This window comes from Tiliqua scincoides, chromosome 4, assembly GCF_035046505.1.
Source record: "Tiliqua scincoides isolate rTilSci1 chromosome 4, rTilSci1.hap2, whole genome shotgun sequence".
NCBI classification, from domain to species: domain Eukaryota; kingdom Metazoa; phylum Chordata; class Lepidosauria; order Squamata; family Scincidae; genus Tiliqua; species Tiliqua scincoides.
Window position 1 is genome coordinate 105,148,137 of NC_089824.1, and position 24,102 is coordinate 105,172,238.

Consider the following 24,102-nt stretch of genomic DNA (forward strand, 5'->3'; position numbering starts at 1 on the left):
GGCAGCAACTGTTACCCTGCACATGCCCAATCTCATCTGATCTTGGAAGCTAAGCAGGGTCAGGCCTGGTTAGTACTTGGATGGGAGACTGCTTGGGAATACTGGGTGCTGTAGGCTTATACCATAGTCTTTCGAGACTGAAGGTTGCCAACCAACCTAACAATAATGTGTATTTACATAGCTTTGATTCTGCCTTGGACATACCTATCCCATAGATATCACTTGGGCATATCTATACATAGAAAAGTTAAGCAATATTAAACACATCTGGACACAGAGCCAAGATCCATGGTTGATAGAGAAAATACTCAGTGGTACTATATAATTTAAAAACCTACATATTTAAGCTTGAATAGGGCAAGTGGCACCATTACATCATTGAGAACTGTTTTATTTAGCAGGTTATAGATCCATCTACTGGGCTACAATGCAAGCATGTTCTAGCATGGAGCATCAGAATGAGTAGTAAGCCATCAGGCTCCACTGACTGACTGACTGACTTTATTAACATAGCTGACGTATGACATGTATATAGATCATGTATATCTATATACACGGATATATTATTCACACTATTTATGTGCAAAGGTCTCTGCTTGGACAAACAATCAGTCTAAATTTTTCTATTAGAGATCAGACCAGGAATTTCCCAGAAGCCATATTGCTTGGTGTTGCTTCTGAGCAATTTTTCTGTAGATTCAGAGCATATTCTGTAGATTCTGTAGATTTGACCATATTGAAGGATAACAGACTCTTATAATGCAAGTATGATCCAACAATGACAGGAAAAAAATCATTGCAGTTTTCAGTTGAGACTCTGGGTGTCGCTGTTCACCAGGTTCGCAAAGAGATGCACTCAGCGATTCAAAGAACACAGCCTTTCTCTAACAGCTAAAGCAAAAGCAACGATTGGATGTACATTTACCGGCATTGCATGGAGTGTAAAGGATTCAATCTTTATTTTAAAGAATATCAATTGCAGACACAAAGGCTTTGGAGCCAAAACTAGTGGCAGCTCTGCTGTTGCAAAGGAATGGGGAAAACTCAGAAACTGTGGAGCTGTAAAGAGGGAATTCTGCAATGCCTCATATTGGGAGTTTTTTGGAATGTGGTTTCTGGGCAGATCCACTATTCCATTCCTGAAGAGATGCAAAAAGGCTCTTTTGTGGGGAACATCGCAAAGGATCTAGGAATGGATGAAAAACATGTTTCAGAAGGTGGACTCCAGCTTGTTACCAGGACAGGTACGATTCAATATTTTGCTTTTAACTTCAACAGTGGGCAATTGCAAATTTCTGAAAGAATTGATAGAGAGGAAATCTGTGCAAGGGCAGAAGTGTGCATAATCAGTTTCCAAGTTATTATTGAGAGCAAATTAGAGATCTACAGAGTTGAAGTAGAAATTACAGACATCAATGATAATGCCCCAAGGTTCGCATCAGGGAAGAAGAAACTCAGAATCAGTGAGGTATCAATACCTGGATCTCAATTCCCTCTTCCTGAAGCTCAAGATCGGGATCTGGGCATGAATTCTATACAGAACTACCAACTAAGAGGGGGCAGCCATTTTGCTCTAGATGTTCAGATAGGAGAAAATGGTGCCAGGCATGCTGAACTAGTGTTGGAAAAATCTCTCGATAGAGAGGAGCAATCAGTTTATGACTTGATCCTCATAGCTACTGATGGGGGGGATCCAATCAAATCTGGCACTACTGAAATCCAAGTCATTGTTTTAGATGCCAATGACAATGCACCACTTTTTACCCAACCGGTCTATAAAGTGAGTGTCAAGGAGAACATTCCTAAAGGATCCCCTGTAATCACTGTGAAAGCCACTGATATCGATGAAGGACTAAATGGAGAAATAAAGTATTCATTCAAAAAGATAACAGAGAATGAAGACAAGATATTCCTTTTAAATTCAACGTCTGGGACAATAACTCTGCTGGGTCACCTTGATTATGAGGAATCATCTGTCTATGAATTTGAGGTTAAAGCTGAGGATGGAGGAGGATTGAGTGATTGGTCCAAAGTTGTTGTTATTATCATCGATCTGAATGACAATGCACCTGAACTAACAATAAGATTTTTCATCAACGCCATCCACGAGAACTCACCAACAGGAACAGTTATTGCCCTTCTGAATGTACAAGATCAAGACTCAGGAATCAATGGCGAAGTCACATGTTCAATTCCCAACCAACTTCCTTTCCAGCTCAAGAAATCCACTGATAACTTTTACAGTTTAGTAACACTCAGTGACCTTGACAGGGAACAGGTGGCAGACTACAATATTACTATTATGGCTACTGATCATGGGACTCCACCACTCTCTGCATCTACCGTTTTATCACTTAACATTCTAGACACAAACGACAACCCTCCTGTCTTTGCAGAGTTAGTGTACAGTTTTTATGTCCCAGAGAATAATCTAAGAGGAGCCTCAATTTTTTCCCTTGAAGCTGTGGATCCAGACTGGTCAGAGAACTCCAGATTAAGTTATTCCATCATTGAAAGCCAAATGAGAAACTCTCTTCTCTCTTCCTATGTCTCCATTAATTCAGAGACAGGGGTTGTCTATGCCTTGAGCCCCTTTGATTATGAAGAGTTTCAGGAGATTCGATTCCTAGTCAAGGCCCAGGATGGCGGCTCCCCACCACTCAGCTCCAATGTCTCTGTGACTCTCTTCATCCTGGATCAAAATGACAATGCTCCTGAAATCTTGTACCCTTCGCCTCCCACTGATGGTTCTACTGGAGTAGAACTGGCACCTCGCTCCTCTGAACCAGGCTATCTGGTCACTAAGGTGGTGGCTGTGGATGCAGATTCTGGCCAGAATGGCTGGCTATCCTACCAGCTGATCAAGGCCACTGAACCAGGACTCTTCACTGTAGGACTCCACACTGGGGAGATCAGGACAACCCGGTTCTTTCTGGAGAAGGATGTTCTCAAGCAAAGCCTGGTGATTTTAGTGAAGGACAATGGGCAGCCACCTCTCTCAGCTTCAATCACTATCACGGTGGTACTGGCTAACAGCATCCCTGACATACTGACTGGTCTAAGCAACACTGCAGTTTCTGTAGACCCCCAGTCAGACCTCACATTCTATCTGGTGATTGCGGTGGCCTTTGTGTCTTGCCTTTTCTTTGCATTCCTCCTTGTGTTATTGGCCCTGAGACTTCACAAGTGGAGAAATTCACAGCTGTGTGACTCTGGCAGTGTGAATTTCCATGGAGTTCCAGCTTCACAATTTGTGGGCATTGACGGAGTCCGGGCATTTCTTCGGTCTTATTGCCAGGAGGTTTCATTGACTTCAGGCTCTCGGAAAAGCCAGATATTTTTTCCAGTGGGAAGCTGTACAAATACCCTGACACCACAGCAGGCTCCCAATAACTCAAATCCTTTGTTAATCTTAGGAGATTCGAAAACAAATAAGGAGGACACTGTGACCAATCAGGTAAGCTTGTAAATTTCAGTATTTCTGTTTTATTTAAAGCTAATCAAGTTCCTCATCTGTGTTTGTAATATAGTGATATTGCACCACACCTTTAATGAAATTTGTTCGTATCGGGGAGTTTGTATTTTAATGTTTTTTCAGTTTTGCAATCTGTGAGTTCAGCTGTGGATTTTACTATCAACTTTCTCTCTCACTCGCTTTACTACCAACCTATGTTTAAGGATGTTGTTGCTCAGTAGAGCATATTATTTTCACGCAGTTCCACAGTCAGTGTTCAGGATCTTCTAGAATGGGTAGTGAAGATCCCTCCCTGCCTGAGTACCTAAAGAACTGCTGCAAATCAGAGTACACAGCACTGGGCAAGATAGATCAATTGCCTGGCTCAATATTAGGACAGTTCCAAATGCTCGTAAGCCTAAGGACAGTTTCATTCATGTGTGCTGCAACTGGCAACAGTGGTTGAATCATACCTGAATGTGTGGAATAAATCTCTTGAAAAGCACACAATTTTTGTTGAGGTGATGTGACAGGTCTGCCTGTGTTATACAGTATATAATGTATTTTCTGGATTACATTGGACCCGTTATATCCACGCATCCAGCATCTGCACATTTGTCTCACTGCAAACACCACCGAATCCTGGGTTCCATTTTAAAATGCCTTTGAAATAGAAAAAAAGCTAAAAAATCAGGGCTCCTGCTGCTTCACGCCATAACAGTTCTGTTTCCAGCTTCCATGGCTGTTTTTAGGGATTAAAGTCCCATTTCCGGGTCCACTAAAGTCCCTTGCTCCTACCAGCCTCTCTCCAAAATGCATCGCAATATAATTAGAATGGTAGATGCCAATCTTATTCCTGTTGACACGCATGAAAATGGCACTTTGTATGATTGCTACCAGTTCTGTTCATTCAAAGGGTTCAAGAACAACTAAGGTCCTTGCATGAAAATCCCGATACTCTGCAACGAAATTTCTGGTGATTATGGGCCACCTACGGAATGATGAATGATCATGCTGAAGAGGTGGATGCCACAAGTCAACTGTGGTTTGGGTTCACATGTGTTCCACACTTACATTGCTTATCTGTCCATGTTAGTCAGTGCCAGGCATTGGCTGGCATTCATGTCAAATTACTAAATTTGTCAAATTACTAAATTACATTTGCTTTCCAGTGCAAACAATGTGGCATGAAAATGCTACCTAATTTTTTTTCTTTCTGGTGACACGTTTTTGCTGCCCAGTAACCATCAGACACCCATTAGCATGTGGTATTAGCTTAAATGACAAGAGAAAATAAGCTCAGTGTGAAAATGAGCATGAATTCTCAAGGATAATGGAAGTGGTTTTGAGTTGGGAGTGCATCTCCTGCCCACCAAAAGGCGTTTGCTTTCAGGACAGATAATATACTTCCACCCTACTTGATGTTTTCCCAAAATGGGGAGAGTAATGAGGAGTATGGGTTGAGAAAATTTTGCCTCTGTCTCTCAGAGGGATAGAGGCTTCAGGGCACTCCTGGCTGGCCACTGCCTCATGCAGCCCAGCCAGGGAAAAGGAGGTATGGCTATGTTGACTGAAGGAAGCTGCATCTCCCCTAAATTCTCTTCTTGACAAGGCAGCAACTTGCTAACGCACCAAACATCTCTGAGAACAAGATTAGTTGGCTGCCAAGGGTGTAAAGTAAGAATTTGAGGAAGTCAGTGTGTCTGGTAGCTGGTGGTTTTTGATGGACTTGATTGGCTTGCCTTTTCTCTAATTAAAGAGGTCACAACCCATGGACCAGGTTAAGTGTGCGCTTGAAGGCAAGGAGAGGCAGAAAATAATGAACACTAAGTGGCATCAATGGTGATGGAGGGCGAAGCGCACAACATCTTGCTTATGTGGAAATGCTGTGTGGTCCCTTGGTGTGCTGGTACATTAAAGGCGATAAAATTAGTACAAATTGTCAAATATAATAATTCTAATCGCAAACATGTCACCTTAATTCTTTTTACATTTAACTATTAATTTTATGATCAAGTTGATATAAAAAAGGACATACCATCTGCCTTTTTTTCCATACTTGCAGATATATGATTGGGGATTGAAATTATTTGGGCAAACAGAGACTAAATTCAGTTGCAAACTGACTACAAGACTATGTAGGACTTGTAATAGACCTACAAGACTATGTAGACAGTACTTTAAAAAGAAAAAAACTGGCAATGAGTTAATGTTGATTAATAACTTTTTATGAATTAGGAGATTTAAATGTTGTATGGCAGCATATATTATTCTGTGGTAGAGCCCCACCTTTACATTTTTATCTCTCTCTCCCAGCCGCAGACCTCTGCAGCCCTGTGCTGAGGGCAAAGCTCCGCAATGGCGCCCTTCCTGCAGGCTATTACCACCGCCTCCATGCAGAAATCTGCCCCTCCCCATTTACCAGAGGCTCACAAAGCCTCACGCAACCTCCTCCCATGCCGGGTAAACCTCTGTGAGGTTCCCTGGGGCTATAAACTGTGCTTCCAGCAAACTGGAAGCACAGTTTCTGCCCCCATTGGGAGCCTCAGAGAGGCTACCGCGGGGTCCTAGCAGCCCGCGAAGGGGGCATTTGCCCCAGAGAAGTCTATGGCAGGCATGCAACTGCTCTCTCCATATACAATCACTGAGGGCTCAATCCTAACCAACTTTCCTGTGCTGGCATAGCTGTGCTAATGGGGCATGTGCTGAATCCTGCAGTTGGGGTGGGGCAGAGCAGTCACAGAGGCCTCTTCAAGGTAAGGGGATGTTTGTTCTCTTACCTTGAGGTTGCATTGCCCTTACCTTGGTGCTGGAAAGTTGATTAGGATTGTGCCCTGAATTATGCTAAGATAATATTCATTTATTCAATTTAGAAACTGCTCTTCTCCTGAATGGGCACTCATAGTGGCTTACAAAATATAAAAAACAGTATATAAAATCATAAAAACTACATAAACATAGAACATAAATATCTAAACAGTAAATAAAAAATAATGCACAGTGTATAAAGTAATGCACAATTTTAACAGTTTAAAAGTGTAAAACTAGTATCCAGACAACCCGCAGTAATCTCCAGTTGTTAAAGAATGAAAGAGCAATAGATAAAATACAGAGCAGCAGGAAAATATAACCATAAAAAGTTACCAGTACTAGAACAACCAAAATAAAATCAAAAGGCAACACAGAGTGTGGGGACTGGATGCCACTGTAAGGACCAATTGGCCAGTGGCCAGCTCTAGGTCCTTGCAAAGATAGACCAAGGATGCCTGCTGGTGCAGGTAAAGCCAAACAAGCAGTCAAGAAGGAGGTGGGGAAGGCATGGAACATGGTGGGGGAGTATGGAATGGGTAGGATATAGGCAGATCGGGCCTCAGAAAGGCGGGTTCAGTGGCAATGGTGCCCACCGAATCCTAACCTTCATCCTGGGCCTGATCCACCTTCATGGGTCAATGCAGACTTTCACCAGTGATATCTCTGGTGCAAGTCTGAGCAGCTGCGGTCTCACCCATGGGATACATGAACACCATGTTGGCACCACTGTATCACTGCATGAAGAGATATAGTGGATTGGTCTGTCCCTCTATTAATAACGTGTAAAATTGCATACCTTTGAACAAAAGATTCTACCTCAGACACCTACTTCATGTATATCACATAGATGTATCTATGCATAGAAAAAGTACACTTAAACCATTTCAGCCCAATGTTGCCTATACGCAATAGGGACCAAATGTGTACGCCTGTGTGCTGGGAAAAATGAGTGTTTTACATATCTGCACACAGAGACCAGATTTGTGGCTGATGGGGAAAACACCCAGCAATATTATATAATTTTAAAACCCTCTTATTTAATCTTTGATAAGGCAAATGACACACTGCCCAATCCTGAACAGTGCGCGTCGGCTTACCATCGGCACACTGTCACAAACTTGCCGTAAGGCACATTTGTGGGCCCTATTGCCAGGTGAGCGCTGGCTGGCGCTGGGCTAGTGCCGGATGGCTGCTGGAGCTCTGCTGCTCAGCAGTCGCGCAGACCACAGAGCAGTGGTGAAGTAAGTGAGGGCCTGGGGACAGGCGGGAAGGAGGTGTTCCAAGGAGGGGGGAGGGGCGGAGGGCGGGGAGGGGGCGGGGAGGAGACATTTTGGGGGGAGGGAGCAGGGAGAAAAGGAGGTGGAACCAGTGGAGCACAGCTTCACGAGATCCAGAATCTCCATGTTGGGCTCACCACCCGACATGGAGGTTCATGATTCACCACCAACCTTTTGGTTGGCAGCGAATTGAGTAGCCCCATTGTGGGGCCACTCGGTTTACCCAGGAGAAGGGGATTGAAGTTCCCTCCTCCTGAGGAGCTGCTGGTGGCTGCCTAGAGTGCACAGGATGCGGTGACAGCCATTTTCGGTGCTGCTGCACCCCTGAGCCCTGGGTAGCTCAGGACTGGGCTGACAGTTAGATCAATGAAAAACATTCTATTTAATTTAGCATGTTATAGATCTATCTGCTGGGCAATAATGCAAATTCTTGCATGGATCATCAGACTGAATAGTTAGCCAACAAGCTCCATTGAGTGACCAATTTTATTAAAACAGGTGAAAAATAATAATGGGTAGAGATGGGTGAAAATGGTGATAAAATAAAAAACACATAACACTGCTTTCTGCACTTACCATTTTTGTAAAAGAAACTAAAAACCATAAAATCTGCAAAACCTTGTGTGGTTTTTATTTTTTATTTAATAGGGGGAAATAAAAGAAAATATTTCTGTACTCAGCGTGTGGTTGGTCTGTGGAACTCCTTGCCACAGGATGTGGTGATGGCATCTGGCCTGGATGCCTTTAAAAGGGGATTGGACAAGTTTCTGGAGGAAAAATCCATTATGGGTTACAAGCCATGATGCATATGTGCAACCTCCTGATTTTAGAAATGGGTTATGTCAGAATGCCAGATGCAAGGGAGGGCACCAGAATGAGGTCTCTTGTTAACTGGTGTGCTCCCTGGGGCATTTGGTGGGCCGCTGTGAGATACAGGAAGCTGGACTAGATGGGCCTATGGCCTGATCCAGTTGGGCTGTTCTTATGTTCTTATGGGGAGAGCATGGATAATGACTGTGGCTGCATCTGCTGGTACTATACCACCTATATCACCTATCAACTATGCTTTAAAAGTGATTATCATTCATAATTCTAACAAAAATTTTGAATAAAAAAAGTAACACTGCTCTGTGCATTTCTAACTTTGGAAAACACTGAAATCCATGAAAAAATAAAACCATTTTCTCCCACTCTCTCCCATTCTCTAATAATGGCTATATAGATCCTATATATAGATATATTGTTCACAGTATTTTATGTGCAGAGGTCTCTGGATGGACAAACAATCATTCTGATTTTTGGTAATTATCAGTTAGCAGGCCAGTAATTTCTCAGAAGCCGTATTACTTGGTGTTGGGGCACAAACACTGTTGCTTGAGAGCAACTTTTACTGACTTAGGGCCCAATCCTGAACAATTTTCCAGTACAGGTGCAGCTGTGCCAATAGGGCATGTGCTGCATCCTGTGGTGAGGAGGCAGTCACAGAGGCCTCCTCAAGGTAAGGGAACATTTGTTTCCTTACGTTGGGGCTGCATTGTGGCTGCACCAGTACTGGAAAGTGGGATAGGATTGGGCCCTTAGACACTGGTGAAACTCACATTATTTTCTTGACCATATTGTAAGCAAACAGATGTTTAAAATGCAAATATGAGACCAACGTGATAGGAAAAAATCCATGCAGTTTTCAGTTGAGTCTCTGGGTGTCGCTGTTCACCATGTTCACAAACGTGCGCTCAAGGATTCAAGCAACCCAACCTTTCATTTCTGTAACAGATAGAGAGCAAAACAACCGACAGGCTATACACGTACCGGCATAGCAAGGACTGTAACAGAGGCAACCTTTATTTTAGAGAATATCAATTGCAACCAGAACTAGAGGCAGCTCTGCTGTTGCAAAGGAATGGGAAAAACTCAGAAACCGTGGAGAGGTAAAGAGGGAACTCTGCAATGCCTCATATTGGGAGTTCTTTGGAATGTGGTTTCTGGGCAGATCCACTATTCCATTCCAGAAGAGATGCAGAAAGGCTCTTTTGTGGGGAACATCGCAAAGGATCTAGGAATGGACGGAAAACACTTTTCAGAGCATGGACTCCGGCTTGTTACCAGGACAGGTACGATTCAGTATTTTACTTTTAACTTCCACAGTGGTCACTTGCAAACTTCTGAGAGAATAGATAGAGAGGAAATCTGTGAATTAGTAGAAAGGTGCATTATAAGTTTCCAAGTTGTTATTGAGAGCAAACTAGAGATCTATAGAGTTGAAGTAGAAATTACTGACATCAATGATAATGCCCCCAAGTTCTCATCAGAGAAAAAGAAACTCAAAATTAGTGAAGTATCAACACCTGGATCCCGGTTTCCTCTTCCTGAAGCACAAGATCCAGATCTAGGCATGAATTCTATACAGAACTACCAAATCAGAGGGAGCAGCCATTTTGCTCTGGATGTTCAAACAGGAGAAAATGGTGCCAGTCATGTCAAGCTGGTGCTGGAAAAATCTCTGGACAGAGAGGAACAATCTGTTTTTGACTTGATCCTCACAGCTACTGATGGAGGAGATCCAGTCAGATCTGGCACTGCTGAGATCCAAGTCATTGTTTTAGATGCCAATGACAATGCACCACTTTTCACCCAACCAGTCTATAAAGTGAGTGTCAAGGAGAACATACCTAAAGGATCCTCTGTGATCACTGTGAAAGCCACTGATCTGGATGAAGGACTAAATGGAGATATAAAATACTCATTCAAAAAAATCACAGAGAAATACTCCAAAATATTTATTTTAAATTCAACAACTGGAACAATAACTCTGATGGGGCACCTTGATTATGAAGAATCATCTGTCTATGAATTTGAGGTTAAAGCTGAGGATGGAGGAGGGTTGAGTGATTGGTCCAAAGTTGTTGTTATTATCATCGATCTGAATGACAATGCGCCTGAATTAACCACAACCTTTTTCATCAATACCATCCGTGAGAACTCACCTACAGGAACAGTGATTGCTCTTCTGAATGTACAAGATCAAGACTCAGGAATCAGTGGTGAAGTCACATGCTCAGTTCCCGACAAGCTCCCTTTCCAGCTCAAGAAATCCACTGATAACTTTTACAGTTTAGTAACACTCAGTGACCTTGACAGGGAGCAGGTGGCAGCCTACAATATTACTATTACAGCTACTGATCATGGGACTCCACCACTCTCTGCATCTACCCTTCTATCACTCCACATTCTAGACACAAATGACAACCCTCCTGTCTTTGCAGAATCAGTGTACAGTTTTTATGTCCCAGAGAATAATCCAAGAGGAGCCTCAATTTTTTCTCTTGAAGCCAAGGATCCAGACTGGGCAGAGAACTCCAGATTAAGTTATTCCATCATTGAAGGCCAAGTGAGAAACTCTCTTCTCTCTTCCTATGTCTCCATTAATTCAGAGACAGGGGTTGTCTATGCCTTGAGCCCCTTTGATTATGAAGAGTTTCAGGAGATTCAATTCCAGGTCAAGGCCCAGGATGGCGGCTCCCCACCACTCAGCTCCAATGTCTCAGTGACCCTCTTCATCCTGGATCAGAATGACAATGCTCCGGTAGTATTGTACCCTTCTCCTCCCAGTGATGGCTCCACTGGAGTAGAGCTGGCCCCTCGCTCCTCTGAGCCAGGCTATCTGGTCACTAAGGTGGTGGCTGTGGATGCAGATTCTGGCCAGAATGGCTGGCTGTCCTACCAGTTGATCAAGGCCACTGAACCAGGACTCTTCACTGTAGGACTCCACACTGGGGAGATCAGGACCACCAGGTTCTTTCTGGAGAACGATGCCCTCAAGCAAAGCCTGGTGGTTTTAGTGAAGGACAATGGGCTGCCATCTCTCTCTGCTTCAGTCACAGTCACAGTGGTGCTGGCTGACAGCATCCCTGACATACTGACTGGTCTAAGCAACATTGCAGTTTCTGTAGACCCCCAGTCAGACCTCACATTCTATCTGGTGATTGCGGTGGCCTTTGTGTCTTGCCTTTTCTTTGCATTCCTGCTTGTGTTATTGGCACTGAGACTTCGCAAGTGGAGAAATTCACAGCTGTGTGACTCTGGCAGTGTGAATTTCCATGGAGTTCCAGCTTCACAGTTTGTGGGCATTGACGGAGTCCGGGCATTTCTTCGGTCTTATTGCCGGGAGGTTTCTTTGACTTCAGGCTCTCGGAAAAGCCAGATATTTTTTCCAGTGGGAAGCTGTACAAATACCCTGACACCACAGCAGGCTCCCAATAACACAAATCCCTTGTTAATCTTAGGAGATTCGAACACAAATAAGGAGGACGCTGTGACCAATGAGGTAAGCTTATAAATATTTCTGTTTTATTTTAATTTTAAACAAATTAGGTTTTCATCCTTGTGTGCAATATTGTGACATTGCATCAACATTTTCTTTAGTGACTATTATTTTTGCCACTGGGGGTGTGAATTTCTGTGTTATTCCAATTTTGAAATATGTGGGTTCAGCTGCTCACACTTTTTACTACCAACTTTATCTCTTACTTTCTTTTATTACCAACTTTGTGGGGAGATGTGGTTGCTCAGTAGGGCATAACATTTTCATGGAGTTCCACATTGAGTCTTCAGGATCTCCTAGAAGGGCTCTTGATGATCCCATTCTGCCTGACCACCTGGAGAACTGCTGCCAATCAGATTAAGAGAGCACTGGGCGAGATAGACCAATCGCCTGGCTCAGTATTAGGGCAGTTTCAAATGTTCTTAAGCTTGATAGGTTCTCTAATGTGTGCTACAAGTGGCAACAGTGGTTGACTCATACCTGAATGTGTGGAATGAGTTTCTTGAAAAGTACCCAGTTTTTGTTGAGGTGATATGATTGGTCTGTATGTGTCATACCAGTTTTTCCCAAACTGTGGTTCGAGACCCACCAGTGGGTCGGGACCTGATTTTTGGTATGTTGTGAAACTGACAAGCTGATTTGAATTAGGAAACATTAAGTATTGAAAATCTTCATAGACCATGGCCGATAATCCCAAACAGTTCTTATATGCAGCACTGTTACAGTATGTGTGCCTTTATTCCTTAGTAGGCAACCATGACTTGGTCCATTTTGGAGGGCAACCTTTGAGGGGAAAGCAACACCACTGGAATGATCCTGATCCAATGGACATGTTGCTCAACAAATATTCCCCCGCCACTAAAAAGGATAAAAACAGAAGCTTGAGTAATTTGTAGATCTTTTTTTTAGTTTCATAAAGTTATATGTGGGTCCCAAGAGATTCTTTTTAAAAAATAGGTCCTGGTGCTAAAGGTTTGGGAACTACTAACTTGGAAACTAACTTGGAAACAAAATTTGTTGACATTCAGTAATTCGGCATTAGATACTGCCCAATGTACATTTTACATTTATTAACTAATTTTCCTGATTGAGAGAATTTCACAAAGGTCCGCCAGCGATGGTTACCTAGTTGGAGATGGAGTTGCCTAGTTGAACGTGGATGATGGAGAAACATACTGTTTTATAGCACAGGGTATTCATTGAGGAATATTTGCAGTGGTAAATGTTGAGCCAATAGTATTCACAGGAAGAGGTACATTAGACCTTTTGTTCAGCTTCAGTATCCCTTTCCAAGATTGCTTCTTAGGACCAAACTTATGCATTATGGTGGTGTGGGGCAATTCTGAACTGATAGACAGCAGGAAGAAAAAGGAGTAAGCAACCCTTCCAGTCCTCAACGACTCTTGATTGCAAACAGTGTTAATGCAATCTCAATTTTTTAAAAAATTCATTAGGAGACATGCAGATGTCATGTAACATCTAGTTTGTTGCATCTACATCTAGAACATGTGCGGCACAATTCTATCTTGTGCTGGAACAGGCAGGCCTGCGCTATATCCAGTGCAAGGTTGGGGCTGTCTGCAGCTCAGTCGGAGGCAAAAGGAAACTCTTCCCCTTACCCCCAGGTAATCCACCACAGCCCCAATGGGTCTCCACGGGCATGCACCACCTCAGAAGGTGGCACAAGTCCAAGGAGAACAGAACAACTTCAAGCTGCTCCATGCTGCTCAGGGAACGGAGTTGGGATCCTGCATAACAGCCCTTTCACCCCCTGGAACTCTCTCTGCCTGCCCTCTCCCCACCCTGGAATACCTCCTCCCCACCCTCCCCAAACTCCTGTGTCAGCTCAGCTCAGCTCAGCTCATGCAGCCTTCCCTCTCTGCATTGGCGCAGAGGCTGGATACAGCCTCTGTGAGCTGGTGTGCATTCCTACACCGGCCCAGCTGACACACGAGGAGGTGCAAACATGCTTTAGGGCACATTTGCAATCCTCCTGGGCCGGCGCAAGGGACTTGCACCAGCCCAGGGCACAGTTAGGATTGTGTCCCTAGTCATTTAGCACCTTAATACCATCATGTTACATGTTTTCCATTTAATGGTACTTATATAACCATCCTCTTCTGATATTTGTGTGATTTCAAAATAGTAAATCCAGTGTGGCATTTGACCAATTACCGAAATATATTTGCCAATTATTGTATTTTATGGACATGATCATTGTGTCCCTTGGGATTATTTGGTTGCAACTATTTTTAGACAGGTGTATATAGCAAATTTAGATAATTGTTTTCAGTAAAAACATGCTATTGTAGTGATTTTTGGATTTAAGTTGAGCATTTTGGAGGCTGGAAGCTAATTCGCTGTGATTTTTAAAACAATTTCAACTTTGGGAATGAGATAAATAGTTCACATAGGGGCTTCAAGTGCCTGAAATATGTATGATGCATACAGAAGAGTGTCGCTCTCTGACCCCTCACCTCACAATATAAATATTTTTCATCACTTCACTGTATACAGTTAATTTTAATATTACTACCAGATAATAGATATGTTACATGTCTAAAATATTGTGCGTATTAGCAACTGTGTTTCTTTTGCAGTGAACATTTAATTATTACATAATAATATAGCAAGATGTTGTGCCTTGCATTTTAAAATAGACATAAATATGTTGACCTTTAACAAACGGATAACAGTATAGTGGAATTCCAAATATTGGTCCCAATCAAGAGATTTTTTTTAACTTGGCAGAAGGCTCCACACCTGCAGTTGCACACTTGCACTTGAGAACCATGCACACACACACACACACACACACACACAATTATGTCAACATTGTTGTTTTTTGGTCACATTTCAAGTGATGCATAGTGGGAGAAAAGGCTGCCTTGACGAAAGGCCCAATCCTATAAAGGGCCCACAGCAGTGGATCTCCCAATCCACTGTTGTAAGCCCTCTTTCAGTGCTTGAAGTGTTGTGTCAGCATTGTTTGCATTGGAACCGCCAGTGCAAATGGCTGGAGGCCCCACATGCCTGCCAAGGGGTGTGCAAGGATGAGAAAGGAATCTCTGTGGCAGCAGTGCATACCAGGATCCTATCCCAATTTTTTCAGTCTGATGCACCCCCCCTCCCACCTCTCCTCTGACCTATGCCAGCAAAATAAGTAGCACAGGTCAAAGGAGACCTATACCTTTACCTGGTTGTGTTGGTTAACCTCCCCCACCATAGCATGCAGTATACGTCAGTGTGGCTGCATAGTGTAAAATGCTGGGGGATAGGATTGGGCCCTAAGTTGTGTTGGCTCTCTCCTCCTCCCTCCATGAGGAGATTGGTGTTGCTAATATGTTTGGCATCTGCTACTGCAGGTGGGGTGCCTTCAGAAGTGGGGAAGGATAGCAAAAATTTTCAACTCACTAGTGAAAACTCCCACAGAGAACCCTGTTTCAACTTGCAGGTCACCCTTGCTGTATCATGCCAATTGTACCTTCCAGACATAAATTTCAGCTTCAAGTTCTAATCTAACATTCCTTCCCAGTACTTCCACTAGTTATGATTTTTATTCCACTTCTTTTCTCTTTCCCATAATTTTATTAAATTATGGGTTTGACCAGCCTTCCCTCTAAAATGCACAACTGTGCAGCTTCTTTCTTGCACTCTGGAGCTTGGCAATGACAATGATGTCATCACTGAGCACTCCATAGTTCCTGTTCCCCTCCCCCTTGACCTACCTACAGCCAATGTTGGTCTTCATGCACAGGTGGGTAGGGAGAACTTAAAAGAAACATTGGATAGGCCACAGAACCTATGGGAGAACAATGCAAGACAGCTGGATTGTCTCACAGGATTTAGAAAAGAAACATTTTCAGGTGCAATCCTAACTGCTCTGGTCAAAATAGGCTGCAATGTATGCACACTTACCTGGGAGTAAATTCCATAAATGCAGTGGGGCATACTTCTCAGTAGGCATGCATAGACTTGACCTGCAAGGTTGTTTTTTTTAATGCATTTGGTTATTTAATATATTTTAAACTACATTTTTAAAAAAGCAGTTGCATTAAATTTTTTTGTTTAAATTGAAGCTTAGCTTCAGTAGAGATGAACTCACTATCCTGCTCTGACCCACTGGTTAAAAAAGACCATTGCTCTCTGGATTCATCGTAGCCCTGAAGCTCGATTGAACAGAATATAAATAAAAATGAAGATGGCAAGATCTTGATGATTGAAAAGAATACTATTGCAGTCAATCTGCAATTTTGGATTGAGACCCTGGGTGTCGCTGTTTACCAAAAAGGAGAAGAAATTCAAAGAAGATCCAGAAAGCCCAGCCTAGCAGTTATTGAATATACAAGCACAAATGACGGAGATGAGTAGATTTTACAGAGAGTGAAACAGAAGCAACTAAACTCTAAAAGCAACTGCTCTAAAAGCAGGACAAAACAAGATCTTCTTTTAGACAGAACCACTGGACTTCATTTTGCTGCAAGAAAATGGGAGAGACACTGAAGCTGTGGAGCTGCAAAGGAGGAATCTTGCAATATACAATAATGCTGCTTATTTGGAAGGCAGTTTCTGGGCAGATCCACTATTCCATTCCTGAAGAGATACAAAAAGGCTCTTTTGTGGGGAACATCGCAAAGGATCTAGGGATGGACGGAAAGCATCTTTCAGACCGTGAACTCCGAATTCTGACCAGGGCAGGTATGATTCAGTATTTTGCTTTGAACTACAACAGTGGCCACTTGCAGACCTCTGAGAGAATAGACAGAGAAGAGATCTGTGGACAGACAGTCAAGTGCCTCTTAAATTTTCAGGTAATTGTTGAGAGTAAAAGGAAACTGTATGGAGTTGAAGTGGAAGTTACTGACATAAATGATAATGCTCCCCACTTTCCTCTAGGAGAAAAGGAAGTGAAAATCAGTGAAATATCTACGAAGGGGGCCCGGTTCCCTCTTCCTGAAGCACAAGACTCAGATGTGGGGGTGAATTCTATACAGAGCTACCAACTCACAAGCAGTGGCCATTTTTCTCTGGAAGTACAAATGGGAGAAAATGGTGCCAGGTATGCCGAGCTGGTGTTGGAAAAAATGCTGGATAGGGAAGAGCAATCAGTTTATGATTTGATCCTGACAGCAGTTGATGGGGGGGATCCAGTAAGATCTGGCACTGTGCACATTCAGGTCATTGTTCTAGACGCAAATGACAATGCCCCAGTTTTTACCCAACGTGTCTATGAAGTTAGCGTTGAAGAGAATATTCCTAAGGGGTCCACAGTGTGTAGAGTTAGTGCCACTGATCTGGATGAAGGAAGCAATGGAGAGGTGAAATATTCCTTCAAGAAAATCTCAAAGAAGGATTCACAATTGTTTCTATTAAATTTGACAACTGGTACAATAACACTCATGGGGAACTTTGACTTTGAAATATCAGCTTTCTATGAATTTGAGGTGCAAGCTGAGGATATTGGAGGATTGTTTGATAGGGCAAAAGTTGAGGTCACAGTTGCAGATTTGAATGATAATGCACCCGAATTAACAGTTACATTTCTCAGCAATTCCATCCCTGAGAGCTCACCAGCCGGCACTGTTGTAGCCATTTTAAATGTAGAAGATAAAGATTCAGGAATCAATGGGGAAGTCACATGCTCAATTCCCAGAAGCCTCCCTTTTCAACTGAAGAAATCCATGGATAATTTTTATAGTTTGATCACGCTTGGCGGCCTTGATAGGGAGCAGACAGCTGACTACAACATCACTATCACAGTGTCTGACAAAGGGGCACCCCCTCTTAATAGAGCCACTGTTATTGGGCTGCACATTCTAGACACAAATGATAACCCACCCCTCTTTAAAGAATCAAGCTATGTTTTCTATATTGTTGAGAATAACCAAAAAGGAGCCTTGATCTTTTCCTTAAAAGCAAATGATCTTGACTGGGAAGAGAACTCCAGAATAGCATATTCCATCACTGAAGATCTCAGAAGTGAATCTCTCCTCTCTACCTACCTTTCCATTAATTCTGAGACTGGAGCCATTTATGCCTTGAACTCCTTTGATTATGAGGAGTTTCAGGAGATTCGATTCCAGGTCAAGGCTCAGGATGGAGGCTCCCCACCACTCAGCTCCAACGTCTCAGTGACTCTCCTCATCCTGGATCAGAATGACAACACTCCAGAAATCTTGTACCCTTCCCCTCCCACTGATGGCTCCACTGGAGTAGAGCTGGCCCCTCGCTCCTCTGAGCCAGGCTACCTGGTCACTAAGGTGGTAGCTGTGGATGCAGATTCTGGCCAGAATGCCTGGCTCTCTTTCCAGCTGATCAAGGCCACAGAGCCAGGCCTCTTCACTATAGGAGTCCACAATGGGGAGATCAGGACAACTCGGTTCTTTCTGGAGAAAGATGTTCTCAAGCAAAGCCTGGTGATTTTAGTGAAGGACAATGGGCAGCCACCTCTCTCTGCCTCAGTCACCGTGACCGTAGTGCTGGCTGACAGCATCCCTGAAGTCCTCTCAGACCTGAGCAGCATCTCAGCCCCTGTAGATCCGCAGTCTGACATCACCTTCTACCTGGTGGTAGCTGTGGCTTTTGTCTCCTGCTTGTTCTTCACCTTCCTCCTTGTGTTACTGGCCGTCAGGTTGCGCAACTGGAAAAATTCACAGCAGCTGTTTGACTCAGGAAATGTGAATTTCAGTGGTGTTCCAGTTTCACAGTTTGTGGGTATTGATGGAGTCCGCGCATTTCTTCACTCTTATTGTCCTGAGGGTTCACTAACCACCTGCTCTCGAAAGAGTCAAATTATTTTTCCCATTGGAAGTTGTGGAGATACTTTGACACCTCAGCAAGCACCTGTTAAATTAGGTCCTTTAGTAACTCTGGAAGATTCAAGCATTGATAAAGTTACAGAGCAGGTGAGTTTGTTTTTTATTCATTTTCTTACTGCCATGAGGTCTCTCTCACTGCAGGCTCTAGGAAAAACCATTTTACCCCCTCCAAAACAGGTCATTCCAGTAGTTTGAGGTAGGAGATCTTATCCTATCAGATGAGGATGTTAATTTAAACAGTAGAGAGCAGATAAGAGTCCTGGTATGCTAATTTTTTAAATTGTATTTTTATTTGTAATTATCAGTATATTTGTGGACATTTTGCTCCATCAATTCTTTCTCTTGGACCATTCCTATCATAATGCTGCATTTTGGCTTTGACTGTATTTCAGATATGTGTGACTTTGATACTTATTGCAGAATACTTTCTTTTGATTTCAGTACCCATATTTTCTGGTACGTTGCTGGAATTTATAATAAAGGAAGAACATCATATTTGTATTATTTAATTGTAACTTGATATTTTGTTCTTGCTGAACACCATGTTTAAATATATTTAACATGTGACTGTACAGGTAATATTTTTTTTACAATAGCCCCAGATAGTAATCTGGAATGCACCTACCCTGTAATTTTGATGGGAAAACATAAAATCCAATAAAGAAAACCAAATTAATTTTTTAAAAAGAAACCAAAAGCTGCAATAAGAAAACCTGAATATGGCAGCAGACAGTTTCTTAGACAACCTGCTCCAAAGTCATTTAATGGTGCCCAGAAACATACTGGTAACTACTGCAGTTTATTTTCATGTACATCAATAGCTTTGCTGCTATATTCTGGATCTGTTGAAATTTCCAAACACCTTTCAAAGGCAGAATGCATCACCTTGATGTGACTAAAACATGGATCATCCAGAAAAAGGAGAAACTGGCACATCAACCAAAGTTCATGAAATGTGCCTTAAATCCCTAGTGCCCGTTAGATATCTGTAGAACTAAAAACACCCCAACCTGGAAACCTATTGCTTAAGGGGAAGTGCAATACAGGCTGAACACCATCATCCTGGTCAAGTAAACTCCTCATCAGTAGGAGTCTTGTCTGGATTGAGCTTCCATTTTTCAGGTAGCCCAACCCACTACCAACCTGAAACACCTATTTAAGACATCCACTCCCTCATGTAGTGAAAATGAAAAAGAGGAGTAGAGCTGCATTTCAAATCTATATTGATGACACCTCATTCCACATCCCTGAATAACCTCTCTTAGGAATTTCATTTAGTTATTAAATACCATGGAGTGGGGTGGGGGAAGAATGGAACTTCATAGTACTCTTTAATGTTAATGCCATGGAACAACAAGTTCTGAAACCTATGTGCCAGATATGAGTGGAACCACTAGAGCACAATGACCCAAACTCTCCACCCAGGCAGTTGATAGCTAAGGAAGGGATTCCATGGTCAATAGTATCAACATCTGTAGAATGGTCCAGAATAATCAACAAAAGGCTCACTTCTATTGAAAATAATACCAGTGGAACACACATTCTGCCATCACAGGCTGCCACAAAGCAGCTATGAAGTGCTTTGAGGCACTGCAAGCTACTGGTGTGCTGGCAGGAAGGCCAGAGCCTTCCTGTGCATGCTGGCAGATGTTGGGAGGCCTGATGGAACAAGTAAGCCCAGTGCATGGGGGGTGGAATGGGGGAGGGCAGGAGGTGGAGTGAGGCTGAGATGGGCAGATCGGGCCCAGAAGGGGGCGGGTTTAGTGGTGGTGGCACATGCCAAATCCCTAGAAGGTCTCTAGTATCCAAAACTCCCCCAGGGAATGCAGAAGCTGTGCTGGTGCCACTGCATCGCTGTGCAGGAATTTAGGTAGGATTGGGCAGAAAGTCACACTCCCCTGTTTAGTTGAGTCACCACCACCTTTCAAGTACCTTGACACCCAAAGACATATTGGTGTTAGCTGATATTTGATATGATCTGGAGATGGATATTTCAGAAGCAACAATGGTGTTGTCAGTAAGCCGCTCAGTGCATATGTTGTCTTTTTGGATGGAATGATAAGTCTCTGGAAGACTTTTCCAAAGGTGGTCCATCTTTAGTCTGACAACACATGGTGATAACTATGCTATTTCAGTAAGATTTTTTAAAATTGACATGTTTTAAGTGTTGTGCTTGCATTATGCTGTTTAAAAAATTTGTGACGTACTTATCTTTTCAATTGAAAAGCAGGATATGTGTGGTTGAAAATCAATCAGTCAATCAATGGGTTATAATTTATAATGCTATTTAAATCATTTTTATCATTCTAAAATAAAATTAAAACCTCTTTCCTCAGACCCCTGTCCCTCCAATACTTATTGAGGCACGGTGACCTTTGACCCTAGACTGTAAAGTCACTGGATAGTCCAGTAAAGTATAAGCAGAGTAGAAAGAATTATTTTAAAAACCTTATATCCCAGAGATATTATAGCATAACACACAATGGTAGAGAGCTGCTTGATTTTAGAAACAAAAGCTTAAAAGCTTAAAAGTCTGGCTAAAGCATGGAAACACAGAGAATGGTAAAAACTGCTTGAAAGAATTATTTTTAGAAGCTGTTTTGCTAGTTTCACAGAAGCCGGGATTTTGGGCCTCAAAGGATTTGGAAAAGGGAGTTGTATCTAAGGCAAAGATAGATAGGCTTCATTATTGGCAGAAGTACATGACTCGCCAAGGACATCCCAATGCTGAGAAGACACATAAATGGAAACATTGCAAGAAAAGCTTATCAGTTGGCAAGGTTTTTTTTGGCAAACTATAGCGTCAAGCTAGCTAACCGCAGACACCTGCAAAGGACAAATTTAGAAGTTAATTAGATAAGTGAGAGCATCCTGGAGAATCAGTCTTTGAATTGCAACTGAAATGGAGAAATGAATGTTTAGAAGGATTGGTGCAGGTTTGCGCAGAGAAAGAGAGAAAGAGAGGCCTAGTACATGTAATGTCTGAATAACTTGTTTGAAGGTAAACGGGAGAAGGATTTGTTAAAAAGAAAATGTGATGCAGAGGAAGTTTGGCTTGTTTTATGTTAAAATATATGAAAAATCACGAGAAGCTGGATGAAGCCTTAGCTCAAAGAGATTACACTTTAACAGGTGCTAGGCAACCACTAAAAGGGAAGAGGTCACTTCTTAGCAAAGGATATACACCACTATACCCCTTAATAAGTAACTGGTCACAATAGTCATATAGAATTAAGAGTGAAACTGTTAAAAAGAAGTTCAATGGACTTTGGTTCGCAGAGGTTTACAGAGGGCCCACAGTGTTTTACTAAAACACTGCAGAGAGATGCAGAAGAGATAAGATAGGTGGCTCAAGCAAGGCCATCCTAATTAGGAAGGGTCTGAAGGGAATATATGCCAATAAATGGATCAGAAGTTCTGCCAGAATAGGATCTCCACACCCGTGTTTAAGTGTTTTTGTGTTTTCTTTAATAAGGATGTTCCAGCGAACCCTACCTGTTTTTGAAAACTTTTGGAAATTGTGTAATTTTGGCTAAGTTTTAAGGTGAAACCCCACCTATATGTAAATAAGAGCCAATCAATGGTTTTGCTCACTTGTTGCCCACCTATTTTCTATCTTCTGTGAAAATGATATTTTATCTATAGCCTATGAAGAGTTAACCCCATTTATGATGAATAACTTTCAGCGAATGAGAAGTCTAGATTTTCAGACAAAGGACCAGCGTTCAGATGGGGTCCATGCTTTGGACATGAGTCCCGTGGACCAATTGTATACAATTCAATAAAAGCCTGTGAACCTTCATACCTGTGTACCAAGTCGTTCTGAGTTGCTTATCTGAGTTGCTGTTCTGCCTTGCAACACTTATGACTCCATATGCTAGTTTATTTAATAGGAATGTTTGTAGGTGGGAATTAGAATCAAATAGTGCTTAGTTGTTTTTGACATTTGAGTAATTAAGAAATTCTTTGATTGAAATATTAAAAAGTGCCAGTGTTTCTTGATATTTTCTTGCATCTACTTCTAGATCAGTGGTACCAACATGTACTAGGAATTATCTATTCTTCTTTTGGCTGAATCAGACATACCTTGTTTTACTATTCTTCTTCACCTATGGCTCATATCACAGATATACTCATCCTCAACAGTTTGATTCTTCACTTCCTGAAATTCAGTGTCCCGGTTTAAATAAGGATTTCTGAAAGTGGACTTTACAATAGAAAAATGCTCAGTAGTTTGGGCAGTTCCAGTACAGATCCTAAAATACAGAGCCAGGCAGCCCATTCCTAAGCCCAGTGGTGCTGAGGGCTCCAGCGGTGCCAAAATGGCTGCTGCTGAATCCTATGGGTGCTGGGCTAGCACCAAGAATCTCCTCAGGGTAAAGAAGTGTTTGCTGCTTTACCCTGGGTAAAGCAACTGGGCCGCCAATAGGTATCCTCGTACCTGCACCCTCTGATCTGTCTGGCTGCTCGGGCTGGAAGAAAGGTTAGGATTCAGTGCCAGAAGCTGCTGCCATCTTCGCCTCTTCCCAGGCCAAATCCTCCCCTCCCTCTGCCCACTCTTCACCCCGTTCTATCCACTCCCCACCTCCCCAACGCCAAGAAGTTTTATTGCCGAACGGTGTTGGAGAAGTACTGGCCAACCATCCATGAGGCATGGGCCCAGCTACAGCAGCCCCTCCTCCTCAGGTGCCCCGGACACATTATGGCACATTTGCAACACCCAGCACTGGCAATGGAGCTCAGCACCGATGCTAGGGTCAGTTAGGATTGGGCCCTAAGACAACTTTTTGTCTTGGTATCAAGGGGAGCAGTTGGGATATTAGACAGATCATTTTTCTCAGTTGAAAAATATTTTTATTCCATAGTCTGTAAGCCAATTTACAGTCATGTGTATGTTCTGAACACATTTATTTAAATCCTTTCGCTTCACTTCATGCAATGTTGTGTTTATATTAAATGCAATAACATAAATTTTGCTTGTGTCAAAGCAAAGTGTCACAATTGTCTGCTACCAAATATAATAAAAAGTAAGAAAGATGTAAGAAAAATGTTAACAGATCTGCAGAGAAATAAAGGCTGAAAGCAATATCCTGGAATAAAATGGTTCAAACCCATTATAAGTCAACAGTCAAACTGCATTCCTCAAGAACCAAAACTGTGGCGAAGATTTTGGTTTTCTGAATACATTGATTTAAGCGTTCTTTTGATGATAACTTTTTGTGTTTATAGCACATCAAAGACATACAAAAGTGTCATGATGATCTGCTGGAAAAGTAAATACATTAAATGGCAGTAACAAAACACATGAGTATTAATCATATGGAACTGCTAAAAAATAATGCACTGAAGTGCATGTAGAAAACTAGTGATAGCTTTTTTAGTACAACACTCTCCATACATAGAATGGGAAAATAGCTGTAT

General features: G+C 42.4%; 3 protein-coding genes and 1 pseudogene across 3 annotated transcripts; all 4 read left to right on the forward strand.

Annotated features, from left to right (window-relative positions):
* On the forward strand, nucleotides 1-117 carry LOC136649912 (5S ribosomal RNA; annotated as a pseudogene).
* Nucleotides 118-1,033: 916 nt separating this feature from the next.
* Nucleotides 1,034-3,469, forward strand: LOC136648406 (protocadherin gamma-A6-like). The gene has a single exon (XM_066624514.1). It carries the CDS (start codon nucleotides 1,034-1,036, stop codon nucleotides 3,467-3,469), a length of 2,436 nt encoding a protein of 811 aa, XP_066480611.1.
* A 5,973-nt stretch (nucleotides 3,470-9,442) lies between these two features.
* On the forward strand, nucleotides 9,443-11,878 carry LOC136648407 (protocadherin gamma-A6-like). Its single transcript, XM_066624515.1, has one exon. The coding sequence runs from the start codon at nucleotides 9,443-9,445 to the stop codon at nucleotides 11,876-11,878; it is 2,436 nt and encodes an 811-aa protein (XP_066480612.1).
* Nucleotides 11,879-16,350: 4,472 nt separating this feature from the next.
* LOC136648408 (protocadherin gamma-A10-like) lies at nucleotides 16,351-22,730 on the forward strand. Its single transcript, XM_066624516.1, has 2 exons — nucleotides 16,351-18,768; nucleotides 22,707-22,730. Exons 1-2 carry the CDS (start codon nucleotides 16,351-16,353, stop codon nucleotides 22,728-22,730), a joined length of 2,442 nt encoding a protein of 813 aa, XP_066480613.1.
* Nucleotides 22,731-24,102: the final 1,372 nt, after the last annotated feature.